This window comes from Protopterus annectens, chromosome 8.part0 (genome assembly GCF_019279795.1).
Source record: "Protopterus annectens isolate FY-2018-M chromosome 8.part0, PAN1.0, whole genome shotgun sequence".
NCBI lineage: Eukaryota > Metazoa > Chordata > Ceratodontiformes > Protopteridae > Protopterus > Protopterus annectens.
The window spans coordinates 141,109,325-141,131,138 of NC_056741.1; the positions used below are offsets into that span (position 1 = coordinate 141,109,325).

At 38.0% G+C, this 21,814-nt stretch overlaps 1 protein-coding gene across 1 annotated transcript in view; it reads left to right on the forward strand.

Annotated features, from left to right (window-relative positions):
* Positions 1-21,814, forward strand: part of LOC122808164 (alpha-2-macroglobulin-like) — a 366,256-nt gene that overhangs the window by 139,578 nt on the left and 204,864 nt on the right. Inside the window, exon 3 of the mRNA XM_044079137.1 lies at positions 3,497-3,712. Coding sequence (XP_043935072.1) covers positions 3,497-3,712 — 216 coding nt within the window. The remainder of the gene's footprint in view (positions 1-3,496; positions 3,713-21,814) is intronic.

Here is a 21,814-nt window from a genome sequence, read left to right on the forward strand (position 1 = left end):
TTCTTCCATATGGAAGTTGGCTGTGAATCTGAGGAAGTTAGTATTATTATTGATGTAGTCTATAAATTGTTGTATCTTGCATTCCTCTACTTCAAGGATGATAAAAGTATCATCCAAATAACGCATGTACATTTTCAACTTGTCCTTGAAGGCATTGTTCTCCAATACAAGCAATCTTTCCCATCTTGCCATTACCATGTTGGCGAAACTAGCACCACATGGTGACCCAATGGCTACACCCACTCTTTGTAAGTAGAATTGTCCTTTAAATATAAAATAATTATAGGACAAGATGGTATCCAATAATTCTACTACCGGAGAGATTTCAGAGGGTGCTGCCCCTTTTACTACCAACATTTCTTGTACCCATTCAATACCCTGAATGTGTGGAATAGAAGTATATAAATCCTTCATGTCTATTGTTAAAAATATATCCCTTTCATCATATGGCAGATTGTTGATTTTTTTCTAGGAAAGACCAAGAGTCTTTACTCACATGAGCCCCTGTGAGATATTTTTTTTAATAATCATGTCCACACATTTGGCACAGGCATATGTAACTGAGCCCCTGCCATCCACCAATGGTCTCATAGGTGGGCTCATCAAATCTTTGTGGATTTTGGCTATACCAAACATGACAGGGATTCTTGGGTATTGAACCGAGAGGTAGTTTAGAGTATTAATGTCTATCCTCGCTTCAATAAGTAGATCATCTAAGAAACTTTTAATCCATTGATAGTCTCTATTCAACTCATTCCATGAGGCTAGGGTATATGACTCAGTACTTAAAATTTCTAACATCCTGTTAACATAGTCTATGTTATCCAGTATTATAATCCCACCCCCCTTATCTGTTTTACTAATTCTAACATCAAGTGATCTCAGGAAGTTCAATTCATCCCATTCGTCTCTACTAAAATTATTGTGTTGATCTTGATGCCTACTTATTTTATGGAGGAATCTCAAATCTAATTCACACATACACTCAAACATATGTAGTGCTGGATTTAAAGGTGGATTAAATGTACTTGGCACGTGTAATTGAAACTGTGAGTTAATTACTTCTGGCTGTTCTTCATTAAAAAGCAATTTTAAATTCGGCTTTCTAATGTACATTTTGACATCAATAATAGTTTTTGCCAAGTTCATATGCTGGCTTGGAATAAAAGTATATCCTTTTGCTAAAATGTCAGCCAAGTTTGAATTAACAGTCACAGATGAATAATTATAAATCTTGAAATCACCAGATGAATTTTGTACAATCTTGAGGGGGTTTACTAGCATTTCCGCTTGTTGGATTTCTTGTTCGTATATCTCTGTTGGCCAAAGTTCCCCCGTTTCGGCACTGTCCCCGAATTCATGTTGTTCTGAAAATGTACATGGTGGGGGGCTCCTGCAAAATTGCCTACTTTGTTATTTTGTATCCCCCTGTTACAATTCACTAGTCTGTCACTTCTCCTTGGTCTAGGAGGGTCAATGTTGTCATTCTGACTATTATTGGAGGCTACATGGTCATCATTCAAGGACTCTACTTCTTGCCCTACTCCAGGGTACTCCGAAGAACCTTGGAAACCACTGTTGGGTACCCAAGTTTGTGAAGTAGGGGGACAAGGATACGCTGTACCATGAGAATATGCCAGTTTATCACGTGATTTTTTTTTAGTCTTTATACTTTTTAATTTCAACATGTACTGATCTATACTAGACAAAATTATATTGTAGTCAAATTGGTACCTATTAAAGTCACCATTTGTTTTGATTTTATTATTATAGATCAGTGACTTTGTTGAGTAAAATGTCAATCAAGTTATTATAGTGTTTAATGATTAAATCTAAAAGTTTGAAACCTTGTTTGTCAAATAAGTGAATCAGTTCTTTATGGAATAATGAATTATTCTCAAGGCCCGTGGGGTATTCCCACCTTCTAAGGCCTTTTGGAATAATCTGCTGTTGGATACACTCCTTAAAATACCCAATTTCTAGTTGCAGTTTTTTTACTTTGACTAATTTAAAATCCAAAGTTTTCAAATCATCAGCAATGCAATATGGGTCGATTACGTTACCTTCACATGGTTCTCCTATCTGTGTACCATGGTTCATGGAAAATAAAAAACCTCCGTTCAACCAGTCTGAAAAAGAAGAAGGAGCCCCTATTAGCCCCGAGGCACCGGGAATCTGATTAACATTACACGCATTGCTCCATGTGTCTAATGATTCATGTTGTCCGTTAGAAGAAACATTAATGTGACCTGGTACATTCATACAGTTTCCTATATTGTTAAAAGATTCCAAATGTGGTAAAACCTGGTTCCAGTGGACAGAGGTACCAAGGAACACCCTGAGAGCCTGAAGCAATCCACGTGAAACAGAAAGTAGGGTGTATTTTAGCTGGTACCACCTGAGATATTCCTTAACATAAAGAGGGTCCAGATCACTGAGGGCTAAATAAATCCCAAGACAGAAGATTTATAGGCAGCACAAGACTGACTAAACATCTCTATAGCACCAGCGTAGTATGACGACGATGCCTGGGCACCCCACTTAGTAGATGGGCAGCAGAGTTTTGCACCAATTCTAATCAGTCAAGTTCAATGTCTGGTACCCCTGTGAAGAGGGCACTAGAATAGTCCAAACATGAAAAGACCAGTGCATGCACCGCTTAGAGTAAATAAGTGGATGGAATAAAGTGCTTCATCAGCAAGATGCTGTTCAGGGGTAACACGATTAGGAAATGGCTGAAACCTGGTCCTTAAAGGTAAGCTATTTGTCAAATACTATGCTAAGAATGTATACTTTAGACCCAAACTCTGGCTTACTGTCACTATAGATAATATGCGGCACTAAAATTGGTAGCATGAATCATCAGGCCAGTTGTCTGGTCAGTGCTGAATCTGAAACAAATACAAATCAACTGTTTGTAAATCCATTCCATATGTAAGGCATATGTATCTAGGATGCCGTAGAGTGTTGAGGGAAGCAGAGGTATTGCTGCATACTATCAGCATAAGAGTGAAAATTTATACCTCTGCTTTGAATAGTGTCTACAAGCCATAAACAGGTTCCTGAGATAACCAACATATTAAGTATTTTGTTGCTGGTATATAATTCAGTAATTAGCTGCTGTCCTTTCTGTTGCCTCTGCCCCTTATGTGGTTTAAAAGTAGCTTTTTCTTTGAAAGAAATTTGTCCTGATTTTTTTCCTCTAATTATGTCTTTGCGAAGAGTGGTTGGTAATGGTGTTAGACACTGTTGATTATAACTTCTACATATTACTGCACTGAGTCTAAAGGTATGACAGCTTACTTCTGTTTATGTTAGCTGTGATTCAGTGTAAAGGGTAATTCAGAAGGAAGCTACTAAATTAAGAAATCTCATCCTACATTTCTGATGATCTTTATAACTGAACAGAAATTAAGTCACATTACCCATTAGTAAGACATTGAATTGTGCTTATTTTGTTATGGCTGTTGAGAATGTTTTTCCCTCTTTATTCCAGGACACAGTTGTGGCCCTTCAAGCTCTGTCCAAGTATAGTGGATGGGCATTTAATGGCAAAAGTCATGTGACAGTGAGTATCAGGTCTAAGAAAAATGTAGTGGAAAATTTTGTGGTGAACAACAACAACCGTCTACTGCTTCAGCGAGCAACTCTGACAGATATTCCTGGAAACTACACAGCTGAAATCAGTGGAGATGGATGCATACTTCTTCAGGTTTGTAATATAAAAATATTTACAGATATTTTGTACTTTCTTTTTAAGTGATACACAACAACAATCATATTATGAGTGGTAAAGGCACCTGTAAGAGTAGTGTGATTCAAACACTGTTGATTTGATGAGCAAAATCTCCTGAAATAAACTAACAGTCGTAAGTTTAGCATATATCTGACTAAACATTCCGGGGTTGTATGTGAGAAACTGCAATGAGTTATTCAGGTAATGCATATGTTTCTTCTGTGTTAAACAAAATCTATACACATGACTAGTATGCTATTATTCTGTTCTCTCTTGTCACAGTTTGATTCCCTCAGCCCTCATCTGCCTATTGTGGGAGCCTTGAGCAAGTCACTTAACTAGGCACTGCTTCCAGCTCTCCCCTGAAAAGGAATCTGGTGTCCACTTGGCCTACCAGGTTAACAAGCATGTATTTATTTGTTTGTCAGTTAGTTTGTTTGTTTGCTAGTTTGTTTATTTATTTTATTTTTGTTCCTCACTCTCTGACCTTGTAAAGAAGGCACATGGCTATGAGTTCTTCTGATAAAACAAAAAAGATGTTTGTTCTGTTTCTGTCCCACTATACTATAGCAGGATCATTTATGCACTCTGCATTTGCGTAAAGACTCCCTCATCTATCATCTGCATGCTGTACCTCCATCCATGGTATAAAGTAATATTTGGGATCATGTGTTAACAAAAGAGAGTTTCGCTTATGTTCTCTTTGAATCATAATGCACTTTTCACACATGTCCCCCCTCATTGAACTTCCCATTTTTAGGTTTAGGGTATTCTATTTTTTGACTATATTCATATTTCTCTCTTTCTATTTTGGATCGCTTTCGAAAATAGAAAGAGACAAATATGAATATAGTCAAAAATAGAATACCCTAAACCTAAAAATGGGAAGTTCAGTGGGGGGGGGGGGGGGTTAATGGTAATGAATGGATGCAGAATACAAATGGAGATATGGTGGAAGAATTTCAGGTTGAACACCCTTTAGAGTATCCCCAGCCAAGGAGATCAGAAAGTACAAGGATCCAGTAAATTATTGGCAGGGGAACCAACCACACAGGGGTCAGTTTGGCACAAACAGAGGGTGGTGGACACAGAAATGTTGGACTTAATTACACAAAATGGTTGTATCCTGTCATGAAAAGGCTTTAAAATATTTAATTATTCCAACATAGATATCACACTGGATCATTTTGATTTATTCATTAAGGGGTTTACTTTTATTCTAAGGACTAAAGCGAATATAGTCAATTTGTTGATAGATCTCAAAATGTTTGAGACAGAAGAACTTACAATTATTTTTTCACAATTGTGATAGTAATACCAAAAGAAATAATTCAGAACTGTCTAAAAAATCACTTTTTAATCCACCATAACACTCACAACTAAGAAACTTTGAAATGGTGGCAGAAAGTGAAATAAGGAAACACCTACAAGAGAATAAGGTACCCTCCAACCTCACAAAGCAGGAGCACACTGTCCTTACTGATTTGAGAAAAAACAGAAATGTCAGAATTATGAAACTGGACAAAGGGGGAGGGGTAGTCCTCATGGATCACATTCCATATGAGGCAAAGATTTTGGATTTATAAAATGATGAGACAACTTACAAAAGAGTCTCTTTAAACAAAGTACACATAGCTTACAGAAAGATTTATATTCGCTTAAAATTAACTTTTATTGGAAGGGCTCATTGACTTAGAACTATACAATTTCTTGTATGTAGAGAAACCTCGGGTACCTAGTTTCTTTGGTATACCCAAGAAATACAAAAATTCCACCGACCCACCTTTGAGACCCATTCTTTCTCAATGACTTAGAACTATACAATTTCTTGTACGTAGAGAAACCTCGGGTATGTAGTTTCTTTGGTATACCCAAGACACACAAAAACCAAGTACACATAGCTTACAGAAAGATTTATATTCGCTTAAATGAACTTTTATTGGAAGGGCTCATTGACTTAGAACTATACAATTTCTTGTACGTAGAGAAACCTCGGGTACCTAGTTTCTTTGGTATACCCAAAACACACAAAAATTCCACCAACCCACCTTTGAGACCCATTCTTTCTCATTGACTTAGAACTATACAATTTCTTGTATGTAGAGAAACCTCGGGTATGTAGTTTCTTTGGTATACCCAAGACACACAAAAATTCCACTGACCCACCTTTGAGACCCATTCTTTCGGTAGAAGGTTCTGTGACTGCCCCCTTGGCAAAATTTATTGACAATGCACTAAAAAAGTTAGTAATGGCTAGTACACATCTGTTAAGAGACTCATGGGAATTTTTGAAACTCATTAATGGAATCAATATTGCAGACACCACTAGGTTTTGTACCATGGACGTTGTAGATTTATTCACATGTATTTGCCACGATACAGGTCTGATTTGGTTTGAAGAATCTATAGACTGTAAGGACATCCCTTTTAAGGTGTTTCGTACTTGTCTGGTTTTAATGGAACTTGTATTACAGAACAATTTCCTATTTTTTAATGGACTGCTAAGAATAAGTAGCATTTTATTATAGAGAAGTTTACCACATGTTATATAATATATTGTAATATAATGTATGCTACATATGAGCAGGGTGACTTTACGAATTTTAAATAATGTATTTTTACTGCTTTTTTATTGGTTCCTTTTGATGTGATGCAGCATTTAAATGGAATTGGATTGCCTTTGTATTTTAAAGTCTGAGGAAGCATTGTTGGAGACGTGAAAGCACTTACTTTGTGAAATAAAGAGTTTGATTTTTAACATTTTGAGGTTTGCTTCGATTGTCGTGGAGTACCTGCCAATGTTTCAGGGATGATTATTCTAATAACAAAAGAGGCACATTCAAATGTGGTAGATGTAGTCAGCGTAGGTTTACCTGATAAGTAGGGAAACACACATCAAAACTAGGGGGTACGCCAACTGTGAATCAAGTGGTTTGGTTTATTTGGCAACATGTTGACAATGTAGTTCTTTTTATGTAAGCAAGACTGAGAGAAAGTTGAAACAAAGGATTTAAGAACAACTACAACATTAGAAAAAACAATGAGACTAGTGCCTTGTACAAGCACTCTCAGAACTATACAAATGCTAACTTTAGATTTTTTGTAATAGAGGTAGTCAATATCGATCCGAGAGGTGGTCTTTGGGAAACTAGGCTTGAGTACAGGGAGTTATACTGGCAGCTAATTTTAGAAGCCACTAAGAGCCCTGGTCTAAATGACATGGTTTCATTGAAACCTGTACTCAATTATGACTATTAGATACACATTTAAGGTTTTTTACTGCTCTGTACTTATATTTTAGTACATTTTTAAGGTAGAAATAATATTTTAACATGAGAACATTTTAATATGAGTGTTTTTAATACATTTTAAACACTGCTATTTTAATATATTATATTTATTCACTACACAGTTTTTTACAGAAAACATTCCCACACTGAAGGGGTTATATACACTACAATATCCTGAATACATATATTTTATTTAACAACACAAGTATTATAGTTTTCTAGCATTTTTAGATTGTCTTTGACATTATTTATTTATTAATTTATTCAATGCTTATGCTCATCAGATTGGTTGTTAGAGAATTTAAATTAACCTCGTTTGTTGTAGCTTTTACATCTGATGAAGTTTTTGGAAGAAAACGTGTGGATAATATAGGAGAGTTAATGTTTTCTTGTCTGGGTTGACTTTGTGCTTCACTGTTTGGTGCTTTATTAAACATTGTGTGATTTTGGAACGAGACATGGTATCCGATGCTTTTTCTTTGCTTCGATTTTACCAACTGGTGTCCTGGCTGCTGTCAAATACCATCAAACAATTATCACCTTGAATGTTAGGTTGATGTACAGGAGGGCCACAATATTGATAGTTGTTAGCATTATGCTTCAGTTAACAAAATGACTATAGTGACCAGAGATATGACTTTTCAGCCTTTTATTCGGGTCTATATTATAAGACTGACGGTTGGAAACATCGAACAACATATGGTCGACACCATATGTTCGATGTCTTCTAACGTCAACCTTATAAAAAGACAAAAAAGAAAAAAAGTACCCTAACGGGTTTAATCAGGGGGGAAAGCCTCCCTGCACCCCCCACACCCCCAGCTACTTAAATATACCAACACCGAGACCGCACTACATTGCAGTAAATGGAAATCTCCCCTTATGGAGATTTCCGTTTACACGCTCGAGATTCTGAGCGTTCAATATTCTCATGCCAACAATGTCAAATCTGACATTGTTGGCTTTTGAGAATATAATATAGACCCTTTTATTCAGCACAGAAGCGTGCTTTGTCTTGATCCTACTCCTTCTATTTCTTATAGTTCTGACTCTCTTATTCTTCTTAAATCCCCTAAACTTTGTACAGAAAACAAAAAGTTAAAACTTGTAAAGACATATAGGTTCCCCTGGGTATCAGGCAGAACTACCAGATTATTTAACCCCCCCCGCAGTAAACAAACTAAATAAGCTAAGTAGTGGCTGTTGGTCAAGGTTTTCTTGGGTTTCAAGGAAAGAATGACGGAGTCCGATGTTAAATATGACAAATCCCATGAGTTCTCAAAGACAAAGGCCATCAGATATTGACCATACATGCAATTCTTTTTATACAGAATGTTTAGTAATCTTAGGCACAAGACAAATACCTCTTTCTATATTCCTAGTGACAATGCCATCAAACAGCTCCTAAAGGTGAGGGTAGGTAACAACCATTATCAATTCACTTCCTTGACATTTGACCTCTTTTTTACTGTACTGTTGGAATTTACTAAATAACTATCTTCAGTTTTACCCACAGAAAAGTTCAAATGGTATATATTTACCTTTATCACAATGACTGTCTGATACAGGCTGAATCTCTGGATAATATAGAACTGACTACCCCAAACTCTCCAGTGGAGAATATAGAACTGACTACCTCAAACTCTCCAGTGCTTTCATAGCCTGCGGATCTGACGATTTCAGTCACTCATTAAAAAAGCAGACTTATTTACTCCCTTCTCATACAATCAGCCTTTCTAAACATTACAGCCTGTGTCTTTTCTCTTCCTGTAGACAGACTGAAGTTAATGATAAAATTTTTTTTCTCATGTTTCTCAAAAAAACCCAAAAACTGACAGCAAGGGGTTTACTGAAAGCCCAAGAGTGCACCTCCTTCTCCATTCTCTTGGAACTCAGTGATGGATTTCAGCTACGGAAACTGCAGTGGTATCTGCAGTCTTTGGAGTTGGAGTGCTCAGTCACTATGTTATACTCCTACATATACTCCATATCTGGTAAAACAGTTTCAACAACAGCTCAAATAGACTGTAATCAGTCAAGGGTTATTGTTTGATCTTCCAGTGTGAAGTCATACCCGGAAAGCAAATGCTTTATATTCTGTGTGAAGAACTCTTCTGAGGGACCTAAAGGTCTAAGGGCAGTGGTCTCCATCTCAAATGAAGTGGGACATGAACCTCAAAGAGATATTAGCCATCTATCTAAATCTGACAGCTTTTAAGTCAAAATTTAAAACCAAGGACTTGCTAAATTGTAACAAGTAATTCAGCAGTAGGGTGGTGCTATGATCATTTGGGAACAAGCTATGCAGAAGACTCTTGCCTCCCAGATGATTTACAAACCAAGTCATTGGAACACCCAGGTAGACACTCTGATTAGGCAAGCCTCAAGCTGTCATTAGTGGACAAAGTACAGGGGCATATTCCAAATATTAGCAAAGCTAAAAATTCATCCCAATATGTATGTTCTTTTTTTCTGGCCTGTCATTTGAATCAACACCTTACACTGATCTGTTCCTTGTTTTGTCAGGGACTAGCAGTGATGATTAATGACTGCTCAGTCATTTGGGGTCAAAACCTAATTTATGCTTTTCCAATCTATCCAGATAGTAAGAGTGCTGTTAAAGGTAGAAAGAAGAAAAGGCAAAAGTAATCCATGTAGCTGCATGCTAGCCCAGATAGGCTTGAGTTACGCTCTTAACCTAGGTGGTTCTTCCAATGTGCTGGCTCTTGCATAAGATTCCTGTCTCATCATGACAGAGTTCTGTTTTCATATCTCAAGTTTCTGAATATAATGGCTTGGAGGACTTCAGGTTAATCATGAACAACAACCATTTTTCTTGATAGGTACTGTATACTGCAGAGGTGAAGAGAAAAAAAATAGAAAATCACCCCTTTCTAAACTGATCAGATTTTATAACTGCAGTGAAAACAAAAGCTTAGACCTTGTAGCATGTCTACTTCCTCAGGGTCTTGAACAACTTTTGTTTTTCAAGAATGGCCTGATGTATCCATCCTTAATGAGCTTATCTGATATTTAAGCTTGTATGACTGTTTTTCTAGCTATACCATCTCAACTCCCTGAAAAACACTGCTTGAATGGTATTCTTCATCTCAAGCCTCCACGATTTCTGGCTGCTCTTTCTTGGGACATAAATGTTGTGATTCAGAAACTAACTTTAACTCCTTTTGAGCTTATCACTACATCAGACCTAAAACACCTTTCCTGTAAATCTCTTTTCTTAGTAGTAGTCACTTCATCCAGGAGGGTTTACTATGTGCAAGTACTCAGGTGCATAAAGAACAATACAAATGTTTTTCATATGTACAGGGTAGAATTAAGTTTAAATCTCACCTTCATCCCTATAGCATACTGTTTTAGTATAGTTACTGGTATTATATAGGTTTCCTTTGTACTTTGCTGTCTGATTTTAGACTTTCAAAGTTCTTATGTATTATGACTGTATGTTACTTCTTATTACCCAAACAGAACAGAGTTGGATGCATTGCATCTTCCTAGTCAAAGTGAGGTTTCCCCTAATGGCCACTGCATGAGAGTGCAGTTGCTTATCCTAATTTCCTGCTGTAAAAGATCTGACTAGCAGGCTGTCATCTGTCTCCAGCTTAACTCACACATATTTTGAATTCCTGAAGCAGGGGTCCTATTATTTGAAAATCTGCTGATCCTACATTATCCACTCTGTGTAATTCAACAGGTTTGACTGGTCTCTGCCAAGCAGTCTTGACTGCCAACCAGATATTTTCATCCGAGCTCAAGTTTCTCCCCTGACTCCCATAATGCATTCCTCCTCACTCAACACTGTGCACTGAGCTATTGAGTGTGTGTTATTTTTTTCTAGGAAAACTTAAGTCAGACCCATTTGGGTTGGTGTTTACTTTGTAATGTTTGCAGATATTGATGTTTTATTTAGCCATGGACAAGGCCTCCAGTTTCCAAAATAAAGCTGATGCTGCCACAAGACTGCTGTCCAGGTCACCCATGACCTCTGATGGTGATCTTGAGACTACACTACATTAAGGAGTCCTATAAAATTGTAAGGACTTTCATTCACTGCATCCTCCAAGAAAGGAGGAACAAACTCGGTTTAAAAGGTTTACTGCCTTCTGAAAAAAAAATGAAACACATAGAGAAGAAAGACAAAGAAAGAAAGAGAGATAATATAAAGGCAGACCCCCCCACCAGACAGCAGACCTTCCTTCAGTAAGACCCCAAGCATAGAGATGCAGCAAATCAGGTGGACATAACCTTTTCCTCAAACTCAGTCAGAGTCCCACCTGGACAAAGTAGTGCAGACTCCAGTTCAGCTTTCCCCCTGGTGGGTTACCCAGCTGAGGGTTTCACTGGTTCTGGATTCTTCTCCAACAAGAGGGCAGGAAGTTTTTCCTCAGAGAATGAACTATCTAAGTTTCATGAATATCATCCTTCCCTGGCACTTTCAGCTAGGTCTGTAAGATATATCAGCAGCCGTTCCATGACAGTTGACTGGGAGTCAATGGTGCATGATTTTGTCAAGGCACAAACTGATTTGGGTGTATTTCCATTTCCTCCATTATCAGGTGGGACAGGGTAAGTCCAGTTGTGTTAACATCTCAGACTCCTTCCTCTGGCTTTATTTTGGCTGTGGGAGTATCACAGCTGACTGTCCTCCTGGTGTATTCCTCATTAACATCAACAGGATTGGATCCTTCATTGCTAATGCCTTTGATTCCAGTACTGACAACCATCATCTCCTTAATACACAGAGTGTCTAGACACTGGTAGGGTGCAGTAGAGGATTCTGTGTCAGTATCAGGTCTGACCCTTATAGGGTTTTCCATATCCAAATCTTCAGTGTTTGACTTATCAATGTCAAAGTTAATTTTGAGGCTGACTGTGACTCCAGGGTAACATTGCTTGATGCCAAAACTTTGGTGCCAGCACTTTTGGCATTTGTATCAGGTATGGTACCAGCCTCTTTGGCACTGACAGGCACACTGTAGGTATTCAAATACTCTAAGCTATTAACCTCTCTTCCCTGTAGGTCAGGCAGAACAGATGCCTAATTAACTTCAGTTCTACCCAAAGTCATCAAACAAAACTAAGCTAATCTTGCTTCTTTCCAAAAACATTAATCAGAACAACACTGAATCTTAATATTATCTCCTTAAACAACCCCAAAATTCAAAATGTCACCAATATAAAATTACTAGGCGTTATTACTGATAATAAGTTAAATATGATCTGCACGTTGACAATGCAATTAAAAAGACACACTGCAAACTAGGCTTTATTTACACAGCAAAGCACCTGCTAAGTGATCATAGTAAAAGAAAGCTGCCACCTCCCTTCTCCTTCCTACCCTCCTGTATGCCTCAACAATATTAACAAATCTCAACTATTACATGAAACACAGACTAGAAAGCACCTAGAACAAAATTAGTAAATTCGCCTGCAGCCTTGCCTACCACTCCCATCACTGCATGGTACAAAGTACCATCAACTGGCTTGAACTTTGTCAACAAATTACCATACCCCAAGTACTCACAGCACACAAAATACTTCACCAACCACTTAGAACACCCTCACTGTCAAAGCTCATGCAGTGGCATGTACCAAAAAGAACCATAAGTGCCACAAAATGTAATCTAACTTTTGCTAATAAATCAAATAATTATTACAGCACCTCACTATTCTCTGTCACGATCTCCAAGGCATGGAACAAACTTCCAGACTGAATCAGGTTTTTAAATAACTTGCAAGAATTTAAATTTACCCTAAAATATCACCTGGTAACTAATAAACTATGCAACTGTACCTACAGTTTGAAGTATGCAGTTCTAACTCTGACCACTATGGATGCTATAGAAATCTATTAATATAGTAGTTTTGATTTTACCCACAATATCCTGAAAACATATATTTCCTTTCTGTGGTATGCTTTGGAAATTATGTTTGATGAACATTTGCTTTGAAGTAGTTTACAAATAATAAAAATTAAAAATTAAAAATTCGTATTTTTATAGTTTATTTTCTTCTCTGAAGTGCTTGTTTTTTATTTTTAACTACTTTGTAAATAATGTTTGCTGACCATTTTTGTTTTAAATTGTCAAAAATGTATTCTTGTCTTGGAGATTTTCTCCCCAGGCCACCACTGAAAATGGGCATTTCAGTTCCCAGGTGAACTTTCCCAGTAAACAAAAGCAAATAAAATAAATATATAAAGTTTACAGCCTTAAGTATTAATAATAAATCCCACAGGCAGGACTTCCAAGATGGCTCCACATTGATGAATAGCTTAATTCTAGGTCTCCCAGTGTGAAAACAAAAAACTTAGCAGAGAAATCCAGTGAGACTAGATTTCTGGATAAATTTCAGTAACTGGTTAGTAAGTGCATTGTCGGGATGGTAGGAAAAAAGAAATACAGAGGCCCTGAAAGAAAATCGGCTACAAACAATGACAAAAAAACACTGACTGGGGAAAGTACTGTAGATGTTCAGCAAAAAGCAGTGCAAGCTCCAGACATGACTTCCAGTAACATAAAGGAAAGTATAAACCAACTGTACACAGACCTGAATAAATTAAACGAAGCACTGGAGTATATCAATTCCAACAATAAAAGTCTGAAAAAATGGAAGAAGCTTTAATCAGATATTCGGATAAGGTGATAAAACTGCAAAACTCAAAGGTTAAAATAAAGAAAACGCTGTCTGAATATGAAACTGCACAAGAGATGTTTCAAAAAATAAAAAATAATAGAATTAGAGAACAGAGCATGTAGGGAAAACCTGTGATTTTCTGCTGTACCTGAGAAGCTGGAAGGAATAGATGAATTCACAAATAAGCAACTGGACTGGTATTCCACAACAGGAATTGTTAATTGAAACAGCGCATTGTGTGTATGCTGCAAATCTGGATATGAGAAAACAACCTAGACATTTAATATTAAAGATGTCATCTCACCAACAGAAGGAGTTGATTCTGAAAAAACTGTGGCAGAAGGACACAATCTAAAAGTGGGAGACAGCAGAGGTTCGTGCAGAGTGGCTACTCATTGTGCACCAAGTAGAAGAGGAGCACATTTATCCCATTATTCGGGGAATGCTGAGAAACGGGCATGAGATTCAAACTGCTGCACCCTGCTATCTTTAAAATATATTTCCCTGTAGGAACAAAATCATTTGTGATGAAGTTTATGCTAAAGAAGATATACAAAAGTTTGCCCAACAAAAAGTGAGCTGTGAAACAGAAGGTGATTTGGCTTCTTGTTCTTCTAGTAATAAAGACCACAGAGAGACTGTGCCATTTAAACATTTTCCAGTGTTTCAATATAAAATGCTTGAGAGAGGGAAAAAAGCACAACAGTTGACTAGAAGAATTGGGAGTACACTGGGAATTAAGCAGAGACAGGGTATGGGAGAAGCAGATGAACAGGAATAGAACAAGAAAATCTGGAAATATTGGACTTTCTTGGACTTTGTTAAATGTGTAGGGGATTCTAAAGTATATTCTCTACTTCATGTCATTAATGTTTGGAAAAATACTCAGGAGGGGAGAAGAGGAGGGAGAAAATTAGCTGTAAGTAAAAAATTGTTCATGATTTTCTTTGCATGTTACAAAGTAAAGTTTTTTCAGTTACATTTTAAGTGTAAGGGAACAAATTGAAACCCTTTGGTGAACAGATGAAAGTGTTTATCAGATATATTAATATCCGTAAAACTGAATATAATGAAATTCCCTCTTTTATAAACTCTATTCTGATGTTGAAATTCATTTCTTATTTCACTGAAGACATACTCTTCTAACGTTGGATGAATTAGGTAATTTAATTCCGACCATAATTCCAACCCCTCCCTCTGAATCCCCCCCCTCCCCCCCGATACTGAAAATCCTGTGTTGAGTGTTTCCTTTCCTTTTCAGCTAACCTTTCACTTCTTCTTAATGTGGGGGGTCCCCCTGATGGGTCATTAATGTGGTCATTGTTGGAATAATCATCCTCTTTCCCATTAATGAACACTTTGTCTTTGTTATTAAAAGAATGGTGTGTTTTAGTCAATGGGTAGGCCCTTCCTTCCTGATATTCTAACAAGTCTTTCTCCAGTTTTCTTAATTTCCTTTCAATAATCTTTTCACAATGATGATCAACCTCTCTAAATACATTCTCGTATTTGGTTTTCTCTCTCCCATTTAATTGGTCATTTAATAATTTCTGATGTACATGATTAAGTTCCTATCATTAAATTCATAACTTCTATGCCAGTTCTATTAAACACTTCACATAACTGCTGGTATAAATTACTATCTGGTTTTACATTGTTAGGAAATTTGAATATCCGTAGTCCCTTAGGGACTCTATTGACTTGTACACACTCTCTTAAATTATTTATTTTATTATTTATTGACATTTGTTGACCGGGTTAGTCCAACTGGGATTTTGTCCCATTTTCAGTGGAGACCCGAGGAGAAAAGCTCTAGAATAGTACAATAAAAATATTACAGTAGTATACAAGCACAGCAAACAGTAGTATACAAGCACAGCAAACTAGTCTTACAATAGTAACACAATATACAAAACAACATCAACAATAGTTATATGACAGTACAAGGCTTTTTTTTTTTTTTTTTTCGCTATGTAACTGAAGTGGGGATAGACAGAGTGATTCCTAAGTGGGGGGGGGAGAGACATTATGTTGTGTCATAGCAGGGGCAAATTTTGTAATTGAGTAAATGAGTCTTTAGTTTCTTTTTAAATAGTGGGGTGTGAGAGATTGAGCGAATGTCAAGGGGTAGTTTGATTCAGGCTTGGGCTACAGAGTGTTTGTAGAGTAGCTTACCTACTGACTTGTTTGGGTGGTAAATTTCAAGCAATTGTTGATTACAGGTGTAGAGGGGTTGAGATGGGGTGTAGACAGAGACAAGGAGAGATAGGGATGGACAGTTGGATGGTTTAAAGAGCATAGAGTGCAACGTGTGAAATTGATAGAGATGTAGTAGTTGTGGGAGTTCTAGCCATTGTAGAGACTTCAAAGCAATACAGTGGTGTGTGTTGTTTGGGGAGTTGGTGATGAATCTGGCTATTTTGTGGTAGGATTGTTGGAGTTTACTCAGGGTAGTTTTTTGGATATTTGTAAGGAATGGGGCTGCATAGAGGAGTGAGGGGAGGAGAAGTGCTTGTCCTAGGGTGAGTCTAGCTTCGGGACTGAGATACGTTTTGTTTCGGTATAACAGACCTAACTTCTGATGTGTTCTCTTTATACATTGCTGTATGTGTTGATTGAATTTTAAGTTATCGTCGATAATGACTCCAAGGAGTTTTGTGTGGGTGTCAGGTATGATAGTTGTGTTATTGAGAGACTTAATGACAAAGGAGGGTTTATGATGATTAAGGGAGTGGGGCAGGAAGAGTAAGAGTTTGGTTTTGGTAGGATTGAGAAACAGTAGGTTTTGTGAAAGCCACTGTTCAGAGGAAAGTAGAGCTGTTTGGGTTAGGGAGTGTAGGTCGGAGATGTTGTTGGCTGTAGAAATGATTGTGGAGTCATCTGCATATTGTATGAGTGAGGACAGATGGCAAGAGGTGAAAAGGTCATTTGTGAAGATGTTGAATAAGAGGGGACACAAAATGGAACCTTGTGGAACACCAGTAGAGATAGGTAAGAAAGGATAAGGGGAAGAGAGCCATTTGACTGATTGTTTGCGTTCTGACAGATAGCTGGCAAACCAGTTGAGGGTGGGGGAGGAGAGGTGAATGTTAGAGAGTTTAGATAGTAGTAGTGGATGAGATACTGTATCAAAAGGTGAGGGGACAGGTACTGAGGAAGAGGTAGGTTGAGAGGGTAGGAGATTTTGGATGGAGGAGATAAAGTGTGAATTAAGTAGGGTAGCTGTTTCCTCAGGAGTTGTGTTTGGGTAGGGCGAGGGGTTAGAGGGATTACCAGGGTAGAGGGTGTTCTTGAGTGTTGTCCAGAATTTATGAGGGTTTGAGGTACATTTGTTCTGGTCTGAGTTATAGAATGACTTCTTGTCTATTATTACCTGTTTTTTAACAAGATTGCGTAGTTGTTTGTATTTGAGTAGAAGAGGAGTTTGTTTACATTTGCTCCAGGCTTTCCAGACACTGTCCCTTTGTTTCATGATGGACTTAGTTTCTTTGAAAGCCAGGGAGCATGATTGGATTTCACTTGAATCTTCCTAGAGGGAGCTAGGGAGTCTAGAGTGTTTAGGAAAATGTTGTTATAAGTGTTTACAGAATCATTTAGAGGGAGGTGTTTAAGGATGGACCAGTCAATGTTATGTAGTGTAGAGTTAAACTGTGAAGGATTAAATGTAGATAGTTTTCTGCAGTCTTTGAAAAGGTGGGGTTTAAGTGTGTGAGAGTTGTATCTTAGAATGGAGGTAGGGAGGTGATCACTAAGGGAGGCAGATAAGGTTGTGGGCTGGTGGTAGTGATGGGGGGTGTTGGTGAGAATCCAGTCTACTGTGGAGCTGGAGGCTAAGGTTTTGTGGAAGCGGGTTGGGGTAGAAATGAGTTGGTGGAAACCATAAAGGTGAATGCTATGTAAGGGAGAGTCAGTAGATAGTTTTGCCCAGTCTATATTGACGTCTCCAAGAATGAGTGTTTCATAGGGTATGTTGAGGGTGAACCAGGATAAGATGTTTTCCAGTATGGGTATACTGTTGCCAGGAGGAATATAAATGGAAGCTGCAGCTATTTTTTTGTGGGTGTTTAGATGGATATTTAGGATGAGAAGTTCAGCAGGGTGGAAGCTGGGAATAGATGTGGGGTAAGGTGATAGGTTAAGGGTGTTAGAGTAGAGGATGGCTACGCCACCGCCTTTCGTTGAAGGTCTGTCTGAGAGGTAGATGTTATAGCCAGGAGGGAGGATTTCACTGTTACTGATGTGTGGTTTGAGCCATGTTTCAGATAGGGATAGGATGTGAGGGGTTTTGTAAGCAATCCATGAGTGTAGCTCAGTAGTTTTATTAGCTAAGCTTTGAATATTTAGTGAATAGAAGGTTAGTTGTTAATCTGGAAGTGAGTTATGAGATAGTGGATGTGTGTTTGATAAGTCTTTGGGAGAGACTTTTGAGAAGGATGTTGATAAGGTAGATGTGGGGGATGGGGAGAGGGGAGGTGTAGGGGGGCCTGGGTTTGGGTGGATGTCCCCAGCGGAGAGTAGATCTTTTGTGAGAAGAGTAACAGATGTGAAAGGTTGATAGTATTTGGGTGGTTTAGGTTTAATCTTATTAAATGGTTTGAGAATGTGTAGTATGTGTCTTTTATATAGAGTTGAGGTAGGAGTGTTAAATAGGTTTGGAGAGATGGTGAAAGAAGAAGGAGTAGGAAAGTCGTAGATTGAATGAGATGTTGGAGAATAGAGGAATGGATATGTGAGGTGGTAGTGATAGGAGGTAGAGATACAGAGAAGGGTGAGTAGTGTTGCAGATATAAGTATATATAAGTAGATGCAACATGTTTAGTAGTTTGGATTGGGTGTGAAGAGAGGAAGTTTGGAAAGGAAGGTAGTGTGGATTGGGTGTGGGGAGAGGAAGTTAGGTATGAAATAATCAATTTCTAGTTGATTAGCCTTAAATAAATATAATTTGTCACTAACCCTCTGAAATGGTCATCAAAATTAGTCATTTTACGAGAAAAAGTACCTTCATTAAAATTGAATCTTTTCGTAGTCCAGGTCTCAAAATTAAAATTAACATTCCTTCCGTTGTTCCCAAAATCAACCCCTCCACAGTCCGGTGAATTCTTATTGTTGTTAATGTTCCCCCCTTGTAGAATTCACAGCCAATTCGCCGTTACTAGTACCACCAGAGTGAGTTTCGCCATCTGTGACTGCCCGTGAAAACGTCGTCGCACATCCATTACGTGTATTGAGAGCGTCGGAAAGTTGCTGTGGGTTACCCGGGAAACAAGAAGCAGTGTCTGATCCCCTTTCTCGCATACTGCCCATCAATTGAGTTAACAAAGCTATTACTTGGTTCTTGTAACCGGGTAATTGTCCGTAACCTCATGGTTGTCTCTCAAAACGATAGGAGTATCAATAAATTTGTCAGAATCCTGTCCTTCGGCCATCAGAACCAAAAAACAACAAGTTGTTTGAAGAGCCCCGGGATTAAATGACAATATTAATATTGGCAGTGTTTTAAAACTATGAGCTGCCAGACTATGATTGGGAATGTGAATTTGTAATTATTATTAAAGTGGTCTGTTTTTGTTGTACGAACCACACATTTCATTTACATCATGCATTTATTTGTATTTTGTGGTGTTCACAATGTTTTTCACTATTTAGAATTTAATGTTTTTTAATTTAGTGGACCAGGTCTCAATTAAAATATGAATGCATTGTGGTTTTAAACAATTGAATTGTTGTGGGAGGGTTGTCACATGATGTAATTCAAGCTATTTAAGGGGACAAATTATTCTGTTCAGAGTTCTGAAGAAGCCTGGTATTTGAACTAGGTGAAAGCGCTTAACTTTACTGTGTTGTTTCTATTGGTTGAGAACTCTGCTGTGCTGTTTTTATCATTTGAGGTGGAATTTTATTAAAGAAGTTCTTTCAGTACTACTGAGTGGAGATCGTTTGTGGATCCTTCCTTTGGCAGAGTGGTTCTTGGTTGCTGTTTCTTTCAACTTGTTATATTAATAGTGATGTATAATGTTTGCAGCTTCAGTTGTGTCTGGCTGATTTGTATTGTATAATGTTTGCAACTGAGATTGTGCTGGTATGGTTTATTTTCATTTGTATAAATGTAAGATTGTCTATGTCATACATGATAATTTAATAAAGATGTTTTCTGTTAAAAAAATGAATCCCACAGACAGAAAGTTACAATGGGCAACAAGAAACCCTGACCCTGAATGTTATGCAACTGCTCTGGTTATTTGGATGATTCCCTGCTGGATGAGCCCAGGAAGAGATTGTGCAAAAGGAGACACATCAACTCTCCCAGAGAGTTTCTCACATGTGATTCAGACCTTGATGAGGGGAGGGATCCCCACAGTCCCCTCCATATGATCCCAAGTTTGTAGAGATATTAAAACTGATGAGGCAGTTGGAAGCTTAGCCCATAGACCCATTTGCACCAATAAGGAAATTCTGATGGAGGCTTTTTGGACTACTCCAAATATATCTTAAGTGGTTCTCTGTAGACCACATGATTGATGTGATTGTGGAGTGTGTATGGTGAGAACCCCATATGTCTTAATCCATTTGGGGGAAGCCATACAATTCTGTAGCCTCCCAAGAAAAGACCCCACTAGAATAAGGGATCCTTTGTAAACTCAGTGGTGGTAGCAGTGATAACCAAAAGGGAGGCCTTGGATGAACACCCAGTACTCCATACACCCAAAAGAGACTCTAGAATTATAGATCATATGAGCTCACCTTTGTATCACACACTTTGACATAACAGTTCTCCATTACCTGATACACATGAATTGCTTCCAGTGATATTTACCTAAATATACAGTGGAATCACTGAGAAGACCACCTACCCCCTGATACTTGCATACTCACTAAGTAACAGGTAATGGCCATGCTGAATATTTCCAGTCTCTTCATGTGGCTGTTACATAATGCAGCTGATGGGGCAGCCAGAAAAACTGGGACAGGTATCACAATGCAATGATACACTTGACCTTTGTGATTTCTTGGAAAATTTGAAGGCGCTATTATTGACCTTTGAATTTATAACCTGGAGTGATGAGGAAGGGGTAGTGCATTATGAAAGGCAGGAAAGTAGTCTGAGCTGTGAGAAAGAAGTCTAATTGCTGATCAGGCCAGCTAACAGCAACCCGTCTCACCTGTTGAAGTGGACGGACATAGATATTCAAGATCCAGTGTTATGGTAAATACATAACTATGTTTTATAGTGAGTGTAGTGAGTGTACACAAACAGCTGTAATTTTTGAAAACACTTGGCATTATTTTCTAAATAGATTATGTGGAGTCAGGCCCAATGCCAAAAAAACTTGCTTCATTCCATGGAGGTCAGAACTGCAGGGCTGGGCTGATGCATAATATCTTTCATCTCATGCTGCCACACACTGTTACTATCGATTAAGTTTGTGTTGCACACCACACAAGCTATAAACACAAGGGTGGTATAATGTCAAGGCCTTTTTCCCTTTTTATTTATACTGTGTAGTACATGCGACACTTGTGTACTACATTAAGAGTTTGTCCTTGTACCTTGAGTCACATAAAGGACAACTTGCAAAGGTGATATTGTGTCTCAGACCCACAATGCAAGAGATGCCTGATGAAATTCTTCAGACTGTAACAGTGGTGCCAGGAATATGGGAACTACATGAGTAAATTTGGAGCAATGTATGCTAAGTTTGAATTCCGTATTTCAGACTACTGTCCTTATTCCCAGGTACAGCAGTTTCGGTTAGTATAAACATGCAGTGGGAGGTCTGGGTGGTGTAGCCCCTCTCCCTAAAATTGTGGGGGGAAAACACTTTAATAATGTAACAGTTCGCTTTGGAATTTGTTTTCTATTTGTTTGAATCACAATTTCTTTTTCTGACAATCAAGAGTCACATTTTCAGGTTTCAGACTTATGACAGAGAACCTTGTGTAAGCTTATAAATGTGATGTGACCCTCAGCCTAATCCTACTTCTGACTGACCAGCTAAGCTTCAACCAGCGGCCTAAAACTGTATACCCAAGAAAGAGAGAGTCTGCAAGTTTCATCCACAAGTCTCATATATCCTTATTTATGATGTTTCACGCTAACAAAAAGGCTTTGTATACTTGAATATTAGTAAATGGT